The sequence below is a fragment of the Cicer arietinum genome, chromosome 7, assembly GCF_000331145.2.
Source record: "Cicer arietinum cultivar CDC Frontier isolate Library 1 chromosome 7, Cicar.CDCFrontier_v2.0, whole genome shotgun sequence".
NCBI classification, from domain to species: Eukaryota; Viridiplantae; Streptophyta; class Magnoliopsida; order Fabales; family Fabaceae; genus Cicer; species Cicer arietinum.
Genome location: NC_021166.2, coordinates 6,772,829 through 6,789,769, shown reverse-complemented (window position 1 = coordinate 6,789,769; position 16,941 = coordinate 6,772,829). Strand labels below are relative to the sequence as shown.

At 33.5% G+C, this 16,941-nt stretch overlaps 3 protein-coding genes across 3 annotated transcripts; 1 reads left to right on the top strand and 2 right to left on the bottom strand.

Moving 5' to 3' along the window:
- Positions 1-1,025: 1,025 nt before the first annotated feature.
- Positions 1,026-3,977, bottom strand: LOC101496142 (G-type lectin S-receptor-like serine/threonine-protein kinase LECRK3). Its single transcript, XM_027336605.2, has one exon. It carries the CDS (start codon positions 3,198-3,200, stop codon positions 1,110-1,112), a length of 2,091 nt encoding a protein of 696 aa, XP_027192406.2. The 5' UTR covers positions 3,201-3,977; the 3' UTR covers positions 1,026-1,109.
- A 738-nt stretch (positions 3,978-4,715) lies between these two features.
- On the top strand, positions 4,716-7,808 carry LOC101511483 (G-type lectin S-receptor-like serine/threonine-protein kinase LECRK1). The gene has a single exon (XM_004508444.4). It carries the CDS (start codon positions 4,874-4,876, stop codon positions 7,313-7,315), a length of 2,442 nt encoding a protein of 813 aa, XP_004508501.1. The 5' UTR covers positions 4,716-4,873; the 3' UTR covers positions 7,316-7,808.
- A 5,962-nt stretch (positions 7,809-13,770) lies between these two features.
- Positions 13,771-16,669, bottom strand: LOC101511172 (G-type lectin S-receptor-like serine/threonine-protein kinase LECRK1). The gene has a single exon (XM_004508443.4). It carries the CDS (start codon positions 16,447-16,449, stop codon positions 14,023-14,025), a length of 2,427 nt encoding a protein of 808 aa, XP_004508500.1. The 5' UTR covers positions 16,450-16,669; the 3' UTR covers positions 13,771-14,022.
- Between the last annotated feature and the right edge of the window lie 272 nt (positions 16,670-16,941).

Sequence of the window (16,941 nt, the reverse complement as noted above, 5' to 3'; positions counted from 1 at the left end):
CTTAATTAAAATATTTGAAGGGTAGTAGTTCAAAAATCAAATGCCACATGTTTATATACATTAAACATACGAGATCCTTGACAATTTCTACAGTATTTTTTAAAAAAGAGAAGTGTATGGTACTCTAATTATTTAACCAATGAATGTGTTACTTTTTTTCTACATCGCGGTGTTAGCTGTCTAACTTCATTTTCCTCCATTTTCCAACTTCATCCTTCCTTTTTTTCAGACCTTTCCATCTTTTCCACTCCTAAACTCTCAAACACACCTTTAATCTCAGCCATTTATTTTCATGGCCCTCTTACACCGCATAAAAACACTATTCTCAAAAGATATATCTCTATATACACACACACAAAGAATGAGTATTCATTAGGCTAAGAGTAAATTTAGTTTGAAATACTCAACTTAGTAACTATTTGTAAATTCGAAGATTTATCCATCCAATCGTCAAATTAATTGTTTTTATTGATTTTAGTTAATTTAATTTTTGATTTAATACAGTTAATTTATTAATATTAATTTAACATTCCTAAATTAAAACATTTTATATCAGGAGATTAATTATTGATAGGTTTACTAGCATCCCACTTTTTGAGATAAAATTAAGACATTTTTGTTTTCAATGTTTGTCCGAATTCAGGTCGATTCAAGATATATTATCATTTTGTTTGAAACTACGGTGAGATGTCCACCTAACATGTGATTTATTTTAGTAGAAACTAGTAACTGTTGCTTCACAAAAACTGTCTTTAGACAACATTGGGACACTGGGATATTAAAATGAGGTCCTTTTATTTTGTATATTTTTTGAAATTGAAAATCATGGAGTAAATTATTGTAATTGATTTCATTTAATTATTTTTTTATCTCATTTAATTTTTATTGAGACATAAGATTATTTAATTTTAGTCACTAATAATGAGGAACCAGGTGGTATCTGCTCTGGTAGACTGGTAGTGGTTGTTGTGTTTCAGCTCTAGCTCTAGTATCTTCTCAAGGTAAGGACGTGAACAGTAGGAAGATGGTACAAAAATTCATATCATATTCATAATGCAATAGCATAGATAATAAATAACACAGACAAAAAACATAATGCCCCTACAAGACTATTCAACTAAGCGAGCTGGAGAAGGAGGAAGTGGAATATCTTTCAAACCTTCTAACATTAAGATTATATTCTTTATTGCAGGACGGAGAGATTGGTGATCTTGCACACACCACAGCCCCACCTTCACCATTCTTTCCAATATCTTCCAATCCACATCTTTTTCATCACGTGTGATAAGCTTGTTTAATTGTCCTGCTGCAAAACATTGATATACCCAACTGGAAAGAAGGATTTCGTCAGCTGAGGATATATTATTCATTTCTATACTTCTTCTACGACAGGTAATCTCCAATAATACCACCCCAAAACTATAAATATCAGCTTTTACTGATACTGATGCATCGTCCTTCTGCCATTCAGGAGCTAAGTACCTGCTTGTGCCATCATCCCCTTTTTTAGTCCTAGAGTGGCCTCTCTTTAATAGCCTTGAGAATCCAAAATCAGATATTTTAGCAGTCCATGCTTCATCCATAAGTATATTTCGAGGATTTATATTGCAATGGATGATTTGGACTTCACACTCTTCGTGTAGATAGAGTAGTCCTCTGGCCACGTCCAATGCAAGTTTCATTCTCTCTTTCCAAGGTAATCTTATTTCCCATTCAAAAAGGAGATTTGCAAGAGATCCTTTGCTGACAAATTCATAAACAAGAAGCTTCTTGGACCCTTCAATACAAAAACCAATAAGCTTAACCAAATTCCTATGATGAGTTCGAGCTATGGCAGTAATTTCAGCTTGGAATTCCCTCTCCCCTTCATCGGTAATTCTCTCCTCTAGTCTCTTCACAGCAATACTTCTGTTGTTGTCGCCTATTGTACCTTTATAAACAGCTCCAAATGATCCTCTCCCTATCTCTTCTGAAAAGCCACCAGTTGATTCCGCAAGTTCGTCAAGAGAAAATGAACGCAAGGAACATTCTTCAGTAAATCCAAGTTTATCACTTTCAGACAACACTGCGTATCTATGAACTTGACGCCTGTAAGTGAAGAAAATGGACACTGCAAAGACCAAACAAATCAATGAAACGGAACCCAAAGTAAAAGCTAGGATCATTATGAGATTTCTCTTGTTGTCATAAACAACATTGGGCTTATGCAAGTTGATCTCGTTTGAGGTTGGAGGTGAAATAATGGCAGTTGTTGAAGAAGGAATCTTGAATATGGCCAAAGACACGGTGGAGGTATCATTCTGAAACCTGCCATAAATAAGTGGAAGTCTATATTTAATGCAAGTTTCGTTTGTATATATTGCTCCCCCACAAACACAATCTTCTTGGCAAGCCTTATCACAAGTTTCCATCTTCATCCCGAGAATAACAGAATATGGAATATCACCCCAAGACATATTCTCAAGGTGAGTAATATTATACAACATCGCCGGGTCTTCACTGCTTTCACAATCATCTTTGCTATGCATCCGTACGCAGTCCATATTAGCACTGTTTTGAGTCATGGAAGGGACGAAACCAGGATAACACTTGCAGACAGCATCACCACTCATGTTGGAGGAGCAATAACTGTTCAACCCACAAAAACCCTTCACTTCACATGTATCATTAAGTGCTTGCCACAGCATTTCCACACGTGAGCTAGTAGTAGTATTGTTTCCCTCAAAGTGAAATTGGTGCTCATACAATCTCAAGTTTCCATCTATGTCAAGTGTTGCACGGTAGATTGAAGTTGTATTGTTAGGTGACTTCTTTCTAGGCTTATTGCCATCGTTGAAACATAAGCCTTTTAAGTTTGAGCATTGGTAAATCATGAAACTATTAAACAGATCACAATATAGACAAAGAAAGCCTTGATTGTTAAGACTGAGTATTTTGAAGGATGTCTGACCTTCTATAGACCAGTAAGCATCCTCAAGGTCTCTGGAGCTGTAAAAAGGGTAAGCCACAAGGCTTCCATCAGTTTGCATGCTTAGATAGAAACGTCCACTTGAATGGTCTGATTTGGAAATACTAGAGACTAACTCATCATCAATAGTCAAATTCTGACCTCCTAATATGGTGTCAGTTGGGTGATCAAAGCTTTGCCAGATAATGTAAGAATCCACATCATAAAACACAAAGTTGCCAGAATCATCCATAGATGCCCATGAGATTAACAATCTATATGGACTTTCCGAGTCTAACTTCTTAGGTGAGTCTCCATTTCCATTTTGAAGAAGCAGGCCTCCCTCAGTCAAATTCAATATCGAATTAGTGGAGACTGGTGGAGCATCACGGTTAGCAGTCCATACAACAGTGGTTGTGTTTTCAGATGGACTAACCAACCATATCCCAACAGCAAAGCCACTTCCTTGTGGGTAAAAACCAAAAGCAAAATGACCAGAACTTGATGGCAAAATGACCCCAACCTAATGATACTGGAGTTATTTTTTTTGGTTGTTGCTTCAGCTGTATATAGCATGAAGAAGAACACTAACAACCGGACAGGGGTGGAAGCCATAGAATTGAAAACTACTTTTCTGGTGTCTCAAAGAAAATGATGATTCTATTCGTACTCGTCAAAACAAAATATATTATGAGGACTGCTAAATAAATTTCCTTTTGAACAGTCGACTGGATTCTGAATTTCCACGCATGATCCAAGTGCCATGTTGACTAGTTCATGCACAACAAAAGCGGTTAAGAAAAGCCAAAGTTTTCTGGTATAAACCATGTGGGACAGGGAAAAACAGAAATTTTGTTTGCACTTAAAACTTCAGTGCTCTGTGTATTTTAGCATAGACGCATGGTCGTTGACTCTGACTTGTCTTGCACAATAAACGTGAATTAAGCACTCTTCTTGTTCGTTTCTTCTTGTTCGTTTCAGCTTCCACTTAATAGATGCTAACATCATTAACAATAATTACTAATTTGACTCAAGTACTAATTTCTCTCAAGTATCATAATTCAATCACTTAATTGAGAATCTATCTGGTATATATTAGAGTTAAAATTTTTTGTCACTAACATATCTTTATTATTTGGAAATGTAAAGTTGAATTCTGAGACCTCTATCTTTGAAGTCCAACTCGATTCACCAACTTTATATTCATGTTATGGAAACTTTCACAGAAGAGCAAATATTTTAATTTAATAATATGAAATAAATTTATATTCTCTTTATGATCAAATATAAGTAAAAATAGTATTTAAAAGTTGATGTATTTAATTAAAAATTAAGATCAAATACGTCAACTTTTGAATTACATTTTTTACTTATATTTCATTTTAGTGTAGTATTATCATATTTAATTTAAAATTATTTCTACAATACTTTTGAAATATTATAAAATTTCGAACATTATCTAAATTGTGAATATAAATGATGAATTAAAAAACTACCTCATCTAAACTTTTATTGATAAAGAAAATACACCTTGAATTTTTGACATATTCCATAACAACTTTGCATATTACTTTTAGTTGGTTGTATACAGGAATGAAATATGCCCCAATTTCCATGTGAATATGTCATTAGACTCATTACCTTAATTAATGAGGAAGTAGTAGACTCATTACCAAAGTGATGTGTGGTATTAGAGCGACCAGGATCATTTCCTGCTTCCTTCATTGAGAGATGTTTATTTCCAGCCGTATAAAATGGCTCAAGGGACTTGTTAGTCAAAGTCTCGCACTCTTGCTTTGCTGTGACGTGACTATTAAGTTTGATGATCCAAGCAAAGTTTTATTTATAGAGCAAAAGGTAGTGAGTGACATTAGAAAACAAAAACTTGCCTTCTTATTTCTCTGAGATAATCTAAACCAAATAGTTATGAATGCCTATACTACTACAACTATCATCTTGCTTCTGTTCATGTCCTTATCATTAGTAAGTACTGGAGCTCAAACACTTGAGCGAATAACACCTGGTTCCTCACTTTCCTCCACCAGCAGTGATTACCCATCTTCGTGGCTTTCCCATTCTGGCCTATTTGCTTTCGGATTTTATCAACATGGCAATGGCTTTTCCGTTGGAATTTGGTTGGTTGGCAAGATGAACAAGATAATAGTAGTATGGACTGCAAACCGGGATGATCCTCCAGTAACCTTAACTGCAACATTACAATTTACCATGAATGGTTCGCTCATACTAATTGATGAACAAGGACAAAAGAAGCTCATTGTTAATGCTAATACAAGAGCTTCCTCTGCCTCCATGCATGATTCTGGGAATTTTGTAATATACGACGACGACAACAACAACATCATATGGCAGAGTTTTGACCACCCAACTGATACTTTGTTGGGGAGTCAATCTCTACCTGGTGGTGGCCAACTGTCGTCTAGTTTATCACAGGCCAACCACTCAACTGGAAGGTTTAAACTGAAGATGCAGGTTGATGGAAATCTTGTTCTGTATCCAGCATACACAACAGAAACAGGTTGGGACGCTTACTGGGCCGCGGGTATTAGTATTAGTAGTACTGTCAAAGACAATTATTTTCTTTACCTCAACAAAACAGGTTTACTGCAAATCTGGAATAGCAGCGGAGATTCTAATCCTAACCTTATTAACTCTTTGGTTGATGCTACAGAAGACCAGAACACTGTAAACCACACTATTTTTCGTGCATCCCTTGATTTTGATGGGGCTTTTCGGTTGTATGTTCATCACGATACCAATGGAACTGACAAAGTTATCATAAGTTGGCCGGGGAATAACCCATGTGAAGTAAAGGGGTTTTGTAGCTTCAACAGTTACTGCACATTTGTTGACAACAAACCATTGTGCAACTGTCTTGATGGTTATAAATTTATAGATTCAAATGAAAAGACTCTAGGCTGCAAAAGGAACTATTTGGAAGCTGGTCAGTGTAGAGGTGAAGAAGATGGTTTGGCATTTTATAAGATGGTGTCAATGAACAATATTACATGGAAAGACCATCCTTATTTTGAGACTACAAATGATATGTTATCAGAAGAAGATTGCTCATTAAAATGTTTGGTTGATTGCAACTGTTGGGCTGCACTGTATGACGGAGAAAAAGGAAACTGCAAGAAACAAGGGTTGCCTTTGAGATATGTCATAAGGACAGATGAAGGTGACAATTCGACCAACGTGTTCTTAAAGGTTGATAAAAACAGCATCCCAAACTGGAAGAGGAATTATACACGTTTTTTCCCTCAACCTCCTCCAAGTAAGACTACAAGTAACAAAGCAGTGGTGCATATTATTGTTGTTACATCTGTATTTAGTATCGTTTTGTGTTCAGCGATTGTTATATCCAGCCATTACATTTACAAGATTCGAGTTTTGAGGTACAAAAGGCTAACGGACACTGGGAACTTGGGGTTAAATGAAGAGGTGGCTTTGAGAAGGTTTACATATAACGAGCTGAAAAGAGCAACAAATCATTTCAAGGAAGAGTTAGGTAAGGGCTCTTTTGGATCTGTTTACAAAGGGGCCTTACTGAAAGGTAAGACTAAGAGGTTCATTGCAGTGAAGAGGCTAGAGAAGTTGGTGGAAGAAGGAGAAAGGGAGTTTCAAGCAGAAGTGAGATCCATTGGGAAAACCCACCACAGGAACTTAGTTAGATTGCTAGGTTTTTGTGTTGAGGGTTCTAAAAGGCTTCTGGTTTATGAATACATGAGCAACGGTTCACTTGGAAAGCTTCTGTTTGGTGATCAAAGGCGCCCAGATTGGAATGAGAGAGTAAGAATAGCACTTGATATTGCAAGAGGGATCCTCTATCTCCATGATGAGTGTGATGGTCCTATCATTCATTGCGACTTAAAGCCTCAAAACATTTTGATGGATGAGTTTTGGACTGCCAAGATAGCTGATTTTGGGCTTGCAAAACTTCTAATGCCCGACCAAACCAGAACTTTCACGGTGATTAGAGGGACAAGAGGCTACATGGCTCCAGAATGGAACAAGAACATTCCAATATCACTCAAGGCAGATGTTTATAGCTATGGAATAGTATTGTTGGAAACACTTTGTTGCAGAAGAAACCTTGATGTTAATGTGTTGGAACCAGAGGAGATTCTTCTCTCTGGTTGGGCTTATAAATGCTTTGTTGCAAGAGAGGTAAATAAGCTTGTTCCTTCGGAAGTTATTGATGAGAATGTCATGGAGAATATGGTTAAGGTGGCACTTTGGTGTATCCAAGATGAACCTCTTCTCCGTCCGACAATGAAAGGTGTAGTGTTGATGTTAGAAGGGATTACAGATATAGCAATTCCTCCTTGTCCAGATTCAAATCGTGCATGAAAATAATGTTGCAGCAGTTCTTCAAGTGTTTTTCAGGTTGTTTATTTATGTCATGTTATGTATTGTTGGTTTACAGAATGCTAAAGAACGGTTCTGATGACATATGTCTGGAGAAAGAACACTTGTATAGCCAGGTCAAAAAAGAAGACTCAAAGTCTCAGAGTCAGAGTAAAGAATACTTATACGGCTTAAGAAGAATACTGGTATGTTATTATTAAAATAGTAGATTGAGAATACTTATACGGCTTAAGAAGAATACTTGTATGTTATTATTAAAATAGTAGATTAAGTCTTGAACGGTGTTGCAACAAAATATGAGGGTTAGATTAGCAACGGTAACAATATGTGTTTTTTCTTTGTACTCTTAATTCTTTATGATTCAACCTTATTCTTACTAAACCTAATTTATAAGAATAAGTTGAATATTTTGATGAAGAACGTTTTTGTACAAAAAAATCGAAGTTTAATTTAAAAATGACATAGCACAGTTCAAACTCCCATTTTTTTTATATTTTCCAACACCTTCATCAAATACCATTTTTATAATAATAATAATAATAATAATAATAATAATAATAATAATAATAATAATAATAATATTCTTAAAACAACTCCTCACTCAAATTTCAGATACTTTTATTGTTTCCGCCCTAAACCTATTTCAATCAATATAAATTAAGATTCTAGTTTGGTAATTAATGTCTCGAATTTTTGTTTCAATTGTTTATATATGCATTTGATATTCTCTTTTTTAAGTCATTTATTCTTGATATTCATTTTCTAATTATAGCCATTTTTATATATGATTGAAAGCAATATAAGAAATGTAAGAAGAGAAGAGTCTATACAAGTTGTACTAAGGATTGGTCAAATCAGATCAAGTACTCTTTTGTATGTAATGTTTTTAGATATTGATTTAAAATTAATTATTGTTATTTAATTTTGATCTATGTAACTATTTATTTGTAACTTTTAAATATTTACATATTTAAGAATATATGTATATTATAATTATATTTAAGAATATATGTATATTATAATTATAGTCTTGTAGTCTGATGCGATACTTTTTACAACTTTCTTTAGTATAAATGTGTAGAAACATAAAGAAACAATGTTTATTATATTTAAATATGAATTTAATATGTGGTTTCAAATTGTTGTTTGTAATTGCAATTGCGGTCACAATTTTATATATTTTGAAATAACATCGCAAATGTAATTTAAACTATATTTGTCTACATGTTACCACAATATAAATATTTACAGCGTAAAATTGAAATAAAATAATGAGATTTTGAAAAATGTAATAGTAGTGCCGCATAACTTACATGAGATTCAAAGTCATAGTCAGAAAACAACAAAGGTCGCATATAGATGTTGGCCCTGTAAATCTAAAGGTGTCTTTGTTTATCAAGATTTCTCCTCCATAAGGACTTTTCATATTTGTTAGCAACAATGATATAGCTGATATAATCTTTATAAAAGTAATTGCCTCGAACAAATTTAAATTATTTACAATAAAAATTATTGAAATAAAATTTTATTTGTTATTTTAAAAAAATTTGAAATAAAGTTTTGAAACAACGCAATTGACAAAAGAATTGGCTAATTAATTTTAATAACGTCTTTTTGAGAGAAAAAAATAAACTTAATTGTAGTTTTGGTCGTCTTATTTTAGCTGAATCACTAAAGTAGTTCTCCTATTTTGTTTGTACCCCGTCTTGGTCCCCAAACACAATTTTGGTCCAAAATTTGATGAAATTTCATTTTTTAAAGTCGTACTGCACCATTTATAATCATATATTTCAGGTACAATTGTTGCAAATGAGATCTTGAGGCATGTTGTAACTTAGTAACAAAAAAAATGAAATTTTATTAAATTTTAAACCAAAATTATGTTTAAGGGACCGAATTGAAGACAAATAAAATGAGAAGACTACTTTCACGATTCAGCTAAAATAGGGGGACCAAAACTGTAATTAAAAAAAAATTATAATAATAAATTTGTGCCATATCTTTCTACTAGTCTCCTCTGTCACCGAGTTCTTCCTTTCCCTCATTAGTACTTTGTATGCTGACTTCACTGAACAACACTCGGATGATTACTTTATCATCCACCTCTTCTCTCAACGAATACCATACTCACCTTCATGAACAGTAAAGAAGAAGTACAAGCTTTCAAATATGTTTTTGAATATAATTTTTTGGTTGATTTACTGCTCTATGTCATGTGATGGATAGGAGTATGAAGAAATATAGCTCTATGTCATGTGATGGATAGGAGTATGAAGAAATATATCGCTTTTGCAACAATTGAGTGGTAACATTTTCTATGAGGTATCAATTTATCAAATATTGGCAAATTCGAATTAACAATTCTCCTTGTTTTTATGGCTGAGACGATCATGTGATTGTGTTCATTGTATAGAAACATAAGGTTACGAGTTTGAACCCTGCTTGCGATTGTTCATTACAAATGAAGAGACATAGCGGCAATTCGAACCCAGATCCTCACGCAAACAGAAGCACTGATTAACCAACAGACCAGTGCAATGCTTCAATACATTAATGAACAGTTATATGTATATAGCCTTTCATAAACAGTGGCATAACCAAAAATTGCAACTTTCTCTTAAGTGACATTAGTTTTCCTATAAATAGGATCACTTTGGACAGAATGAAAACACGAATTCTACTGATTGCCATCCACTTTTCTCACCTATTCTTATATGCTAAGTCATCTTATTCTTTTCTAATACATGAGTAAAGAATAAGAATCATTCTTTTGTAACATACTATTGAAAGATACTCTTGTGTGAAAGTGCAAATCATATCAAGGTTTTCCAAAGTACCCTAAAGGGGATTCACTAGTTATCTCATTTGCGATTGGTGGGGGCGAATCGAACCTGAAGGCTAGTGTTGTTAGTGTAACAACACGCTTTGGAATTTGCTACATATAATCTTCATCAACAACTTCACTATTAAAGTCTTGCAGCATTGTTACCAAAACAGATCCAACAAGTTCAACAAGTTGTGTTTTGAAAGACATTTTCATTATCTCTTATTTTTATAGAACTAAGTCACTATCTCAACCATAAAGACCAGGTGGACTGTTAAATTATTTCCAAAGAGTGTTGTCAACCATCGTTAGTTTTAAGTAGCTTTTAAGCACCGATCTACCGTGAACAGTGGCATCCGTCATCAAATATTAATGACAACTGACAAGTAGTGGAAACTCTGGCCATCAAACAAAGGTTGAGTACCTAGAGCATATAATAAACGTGCTTGTGCTTGTTTGTCCTACCGTAGTCAATGTTACTTGAAACAAAATAGGATACTTAAACAAAACAAGATTATGATTTACCTATCTTTAGAGAACCTAAAACCAATGCAGTAGATAGTCCAACAGGGGTCCTTTGTAGGTTTGTCAATGGCCCAATTATTATTATAAGATAGTAAGCCAAAAATTATACAGTGAAACACATACAAATAAAGAGAGACTGAGTAACCACCAAGCAACATAATTGAAATCCTGAAATCTAGCTCAGGAATCTCAGTCTCTCTGACTCTAATGTTCACCCTCTAATAATATTGTCGCAGCCTAAAATTTCGAGTTTTCATCGAATTCAATGGAGTCGCCACCAAAATTTATTTTAAAATAGGGAAAATATTGGGAAACCCTTAAAAATGTAAAAATGGTCTTTGAAACCAGATTTTGAGTTCGGGAGTCGATTATGCGTAGGGAAGGTATTAGCACCCTACGACATCCGTTAAAATACGGTTACCTTTAATTAATTGTGCAAAATTATATCAACTTAAATATATTTATTTTTCTTTATTATTAAATATGAATATAAATTGTTTTTTATAAATGTGATTTTTTGAGATAAAAGTGTGTTAAAAAAGAATGGAAAAAAAGAAAGTTTTTATTAGTGTGCTTGACAAGAGTGTGATCTTGCTCCTACGTATCTCCCGGTGCGATGGAGAAATCAAAGCTACGTAGTTCTTGGTAAAAAAATGTGAATGCGTTGATTGCTTTTAAATAAATTGTATTTTGTTACTTAAAAAAAATAATTTTGACGAACATAAAAAAACTTGTTTGATTTGAATAATTATCTTAAAATATGAATTTTAAGACGATCGAATTGTACAACTCGTGTCTCAAAACTCAAGGAGTAAAAAAAAGATGTCACATCTAATTTTAATCCTCTTAAGAATATTTTTTGTCTTTAAATTGAGTTTTAAAATCAACAAAATGTTTAACTTGTGTCTTAACAACTCCAAGATCTAATTAATTAAATTTTAAAAAGTTGATTTTAATTCCATTTATTTATAAAAATAAATTTTAAAGCTATCAAAATATATAAATTATATTATGCAACTCATGGATTAAAATATGTTATTTTTAATTAACTTTCAATAATTTTTACTTATTAATTTATTTGTGAAAATGAGATTAGAACCACCAAGTTGTCACAATTTGTGTTCTAAAAACTCAAAGATTAAAAAGATGTCACATCTAATTAACCTTACAATATTAGATTATAGTTTTATCTTTACCCTTTTAAAATAATAATAATAATAATAATTGATGTTAAAAATTAAATAAATTTAAATAATTCTACGAAATAAGCTCAATAATAAACACACCTAAAAATAAAATAAACGGTAAAAAAAATATAGACTTGTATTGTTATTTATTAAATAAATAAAAAATAAAAATACCAGATTAATAAAATAAAAACTATATACAAATTGTGAACTCTTTCAAATACTTTTTAGTGAATCAAATGATGAAAGCATAACTCATTTAATATTAAATAGCATATTAATATCATTTATAAGTGAAATGAATTATGTTTATTACTAATTAGTCATTATTTATATTAAATCAAATTAAATTATGTTAAATGACCATCATTATTAAATTAAATAATTATTATTATTTAAGTTAAATGAAATAAAATAGTAATTTACAGCATTACATACACACATGTTACTTGATATTGCCTCACGTGATATTAGAGAAAAAGAAAGTATGGATGGCAGGTTGCTAGTGTCATTTCTTATGCGAATACCAACACACTAATAATAGAGTTAGCAGTAGGATAACAAATGCTGAGGCCAGTAGTGATAATATGGGGAAATATCTTCACAAAATAATAATAAATAAAAACCAAAGAAAACATCATAGCCTTATAAGCCAAACCAGAGAAACAATAAAACTAAGATTTCAAACAAAACACCCAATGTCAAATAAAACAAAGTTTCCAACAAATCAAGCTCTTCTTCCAAATCTTAGTTATTAACATAGTGATGTTTATATCTTCCAAATAACATAAAGCACAACAAACTTAAAGAGAGTAAAAAAAAAATACTTGCCTTTCTAAATATCGGCCACAGTGAAGATGGAGGCTACGGCGGCGCGACTGAACTGAAAGGTAGTAACGATCCTCTTATCTATCTTATCTTTTAATAGATTTTTGTGGGTTGTGTTGTTAAAATGAGTTTGAGTTTTGGTTATGGTTATGAGTTGGTTTGAAGAAGGATTGTGGTGGACTTTTTCCAAAACGTTTCTTTATCTTCTCTGTTTTGGTTTTTTACAACATTTTCTCTCTTTTTTTCTTGATTTATTTCAGAAGCAAAGAAAATAAATCTTCTATTTTCGAAATCTCCACCTCCTCCCTTCAAATGAATTTTTATCTTCTTCTTATAGACTAAAATAGTGACCTGTTGTATCCATAAAATAAAACAAAGTTCTGAGTTTTATTTATTTGACAGCAACATGTCCATAAAATAAAAGAAAGTTATGGGTTATCATTGTTTTGCAGCAAGATGTCCATAAAATAAAAGAAAGTTATGGGTTATCATTGTTTTGCAGCAAGATGTCCATAAAATAAAAGAAAGTTATGCAAGTTATGTGATTGAGTGTAGGAATGGTGAAGATATAATTGGGATAAAATAAAAAATTAAAATTCAAAGATTAAAATTAAAAATAAAGGACGAATACTGATTATGTTTTTTTGTTTTGTTTTTATTATTATGAAAATAATTTTTAATTATTGGGACAAAATTGAGGTACTACAAATATGTAGATGAAGTTTTAGATTATGATGATATAAGTCATTTGTAAAGTAACCCCTTGGTCAAGAGGCAGCACTCTAGAACATAGTGTGTTAAGTAATGAATTTTAGTCTCTAGGCATCAAATATTCAAATTAGTGCAATTTAATAATGAAATCATGCAATACTTGAAGACAAAAGAGGCTCATAGATCTTCTTATTAAGACATAGATATTTGGAAAAAAAGATGTTCTTAGAAATGATCGGATTGAATTTTCTATTCCTATTATAACTCTAGAAGGATTTTTTGGAAAGTAAATAATGGAGACCACGTGCTTGCAAAAAAATACTGGTATAGATAAACAAAAAAGTTCTTGGAGAGGTAAGAAGGAAACAAATGAAATTTTGTTCACGTTTTAGTCAAACTGAAATTTTAACAAAATATTATATAATCTACTGCTAATTTGTATCATGAATTGACAAGAGAAAGAGGAATAACTACACAAGTTTTTGGCTTGCTACCTTATTTTAACTGTACACAACATAGCGACAACCTTAACAATTGAAATAAAACCAACAAAAAATAACATGACATAAATAAACAGACTGAAAAACACTTGAGGAACTGCTGCAACATTATTTTCATGCACGATTTGAATCTGGACAAGGAGGAATTGCTATATCTGTAATCCCTTCTAACATCAACACTACACCTTTCATTGTCGGACGGAGAAGAGGTTCATCTTGGATACACCAAAGTGCCACCTTAACCATATTCTCCATGACATTCTCATCAATAACTTCCGAAGGAACAAGCTTATTTACCTCTCTTGCAACAAAGCATTTATAAGCCCAACCAGAGAGAAGAATCTCCTCTGGTTCCAACACATTAACATCAAGGTTTCTTCTGCAACAAAGTGTTTCCAACAATACTATTCCATAGCTATAAACATCTGCCTTCAGTGATATTGGAGTGTTCTTGTTCCATTCTGGCGCCATGTAGCCTCTTGTCCCTCTAATCACCGTGAAAGTTCTGGTTTGATCGGGCATTAGAAGTTTTGCAAGCCCAAAATCAGATATCTTAGCAGTCCAAAACTCATCCATCAAAATATTTTGAGGCTTTATGTCACAATGAATGATGGGTGCCTCACACTCTTCATGGAGATACAAGATCCCTCTAGCAATGTCCAGTGCTATTCTTATTCTCTCATCCCAATTCGGACGTCTTTGATCGCCAAACAGAAGCTTTCCAAGTGAACCATTGCTCATGTATTCATAAACCAGAAGCCTTTTAGAACCCTCAGCACAAAATCCTAGCAATCTAACTAAGTTCCTGTGATGGGTTTTTCCAATAGCCCTCACTTCTGCTTGAAACTCCCTTTCTCCTTCTTCCACCAACTTCTCTAGCCTCTTCACTGCAATGAATCTCTTAGTCTTACCTTTGTTTAAGCTTCCTTTGTAAACTGCTCCAAAAGATCCCTTACCCAACTCTTCCTTGAACTGGTTTGTTGCTCTTCTCAACTCATTGTATGTAAACCTTCTCAAAGCTACATCTTCATTCAGGCCCCCCAAGCTCCATGTTTCGGTTAGCCTTTTGTACTTTAAAACCCGAATCTTGTACATGTAATGGCTCGATATAACAATCGCTGAACACAAAATGATACTAAATACAGATGTAACAACAATAATATGCACTACTGCTTTGTTACTTGTAGTCTTGATTGGAATGGGAAAAGGATTTTCATACCCCTTCCAGCTGTTTTTTCCCACCTTGAAGAACGCCTTGGTAGAATCGTCACCTTCATGTGTTCGTTTGGCATATCTCAAAGGCAGCCCTTGTTTCTTGCAGCTTCCTTTTTCATACAATGCAGCCCAACAGTTACAATCAACTAAACAAGCAAGGGAGCATTGTTCTTCTGATGACGTATCTTCATTTTGGAAATAAGGATGGTCATCCCATACAATATTGTTCATTGGTACCATGTTATAAAAGGCCTCACCATCTTTTTCATCTTTACACTCAGCTTTCGAATAGTTCCTTTTGCAGCCAAGACTAGTATCTTGGTTTTTTTCATCTAATAGTTTATAACCAGGGAGACAGCTGCACAATAGTTTGTCATCGTTGAATGTGCAGTAGCTGTTGAAGCCACAAAACCCTTTTACTTCACACGTGTTGGTCTCTGGAAAACTTTTGATAACTTTGTCACTGCCATTGTTAACATAATGAGCATAGAGCCGAAAAACTCCATCAGAATCAAGGGTTGCACGATAAATAGTCTGGTTTCCTCCAGTGTCATTGTCTTCTAGAGCATCAATCAAAGTGGCGATAGGGCTAGAAATAAAAACACTACTGCTATTCAAAATCTGGAGTGAACCTGTTTTGTTGAGGTAAAGATGATATTTGACCTCATTACCCGCACTAGTATCAGAGGCCCAGTAAGCATCCCATGATGTTGCAGATATGTATGCTGGATACAGAACAAGATTTCCATCATTCTGCATGTTCAGTTGAAACCTTCCAGTTGACCGATTGGTCTCTGATATACTAGAGGAGAGTTGGCCACCGCAAGGTAGAGATTGATTCCCCAACAAAGTATCAGTTGGGTAATCGAAACTCTGCCATATGATGCTGGAATTATCGTTGCCGTATAGTACAAAATTCCCAGAATCAAGCATGGAGCCAGAGGAAGCTCTTGCATTAACCTTAACAACAAGCTTCTCTTGTCCTTTTTGATCTTTTAGTATTAGCCTACCGTTCATGGTAAATTGTAGCTTTGCAGTTGAGGTTACTGGAGGATCATCTCGGTTTGCAGTCCATACTATTGTATTGTTCTTCTTGCAAACCAACCAAATTGCAACAACAAAGCCATTGCCTTGTGGATAAAATCCAAAAGCAAATAGGCCAGAATGGGAAAGCCAAGAAGAGGAGTGAGCACTGATAGGGGAAAGTGAGGTACCAGGTACTATCTTCTTGGGTAGTGGTGGTTGTGTTTCAGCTCTAGCTCTAGTATTTTCTGATGGTAAGGACATGAACAATAGGAAAGTGATATAAACAGCAATAGCATCCATACGTACTGGATGTTGATTTTATGAGAGAGAAGAGAAGCTAAGTTGGTGTTTTATAATGCCAAATTTCACTGCATTGCATAGTTTAAATTGAAGGATATGGCCTTTTTCCCAAAGACTTGCTTTTCTAGTCAATGACTCAAATAATTAAAGACTCGTGGTGCTCATGGAAATTTAGTAAAGCAAAAAAGCACAACACTTTTAGACAATAAGAAATTGTGCTCGTATATTCATTCTAAAACAAACTTCTATTGAATTATTTAGACAAAAAAGCATATCATTTTTGCTTAATCAAATTCCTATTGAATTATTTCTTTCTGAAACAAATACATAAAAAAAATATTATCAACTAAAAATGGAAGTCTTGAATTACATGTATTAACTAAATCATGCAAGCCAATACAAAACAAATATTTACATTACATGACTTCCAATCACTAAACCTAGCTTTTGATATACTACTTCGTCTAAAATTATGAGCCAAAATAAGTCAAA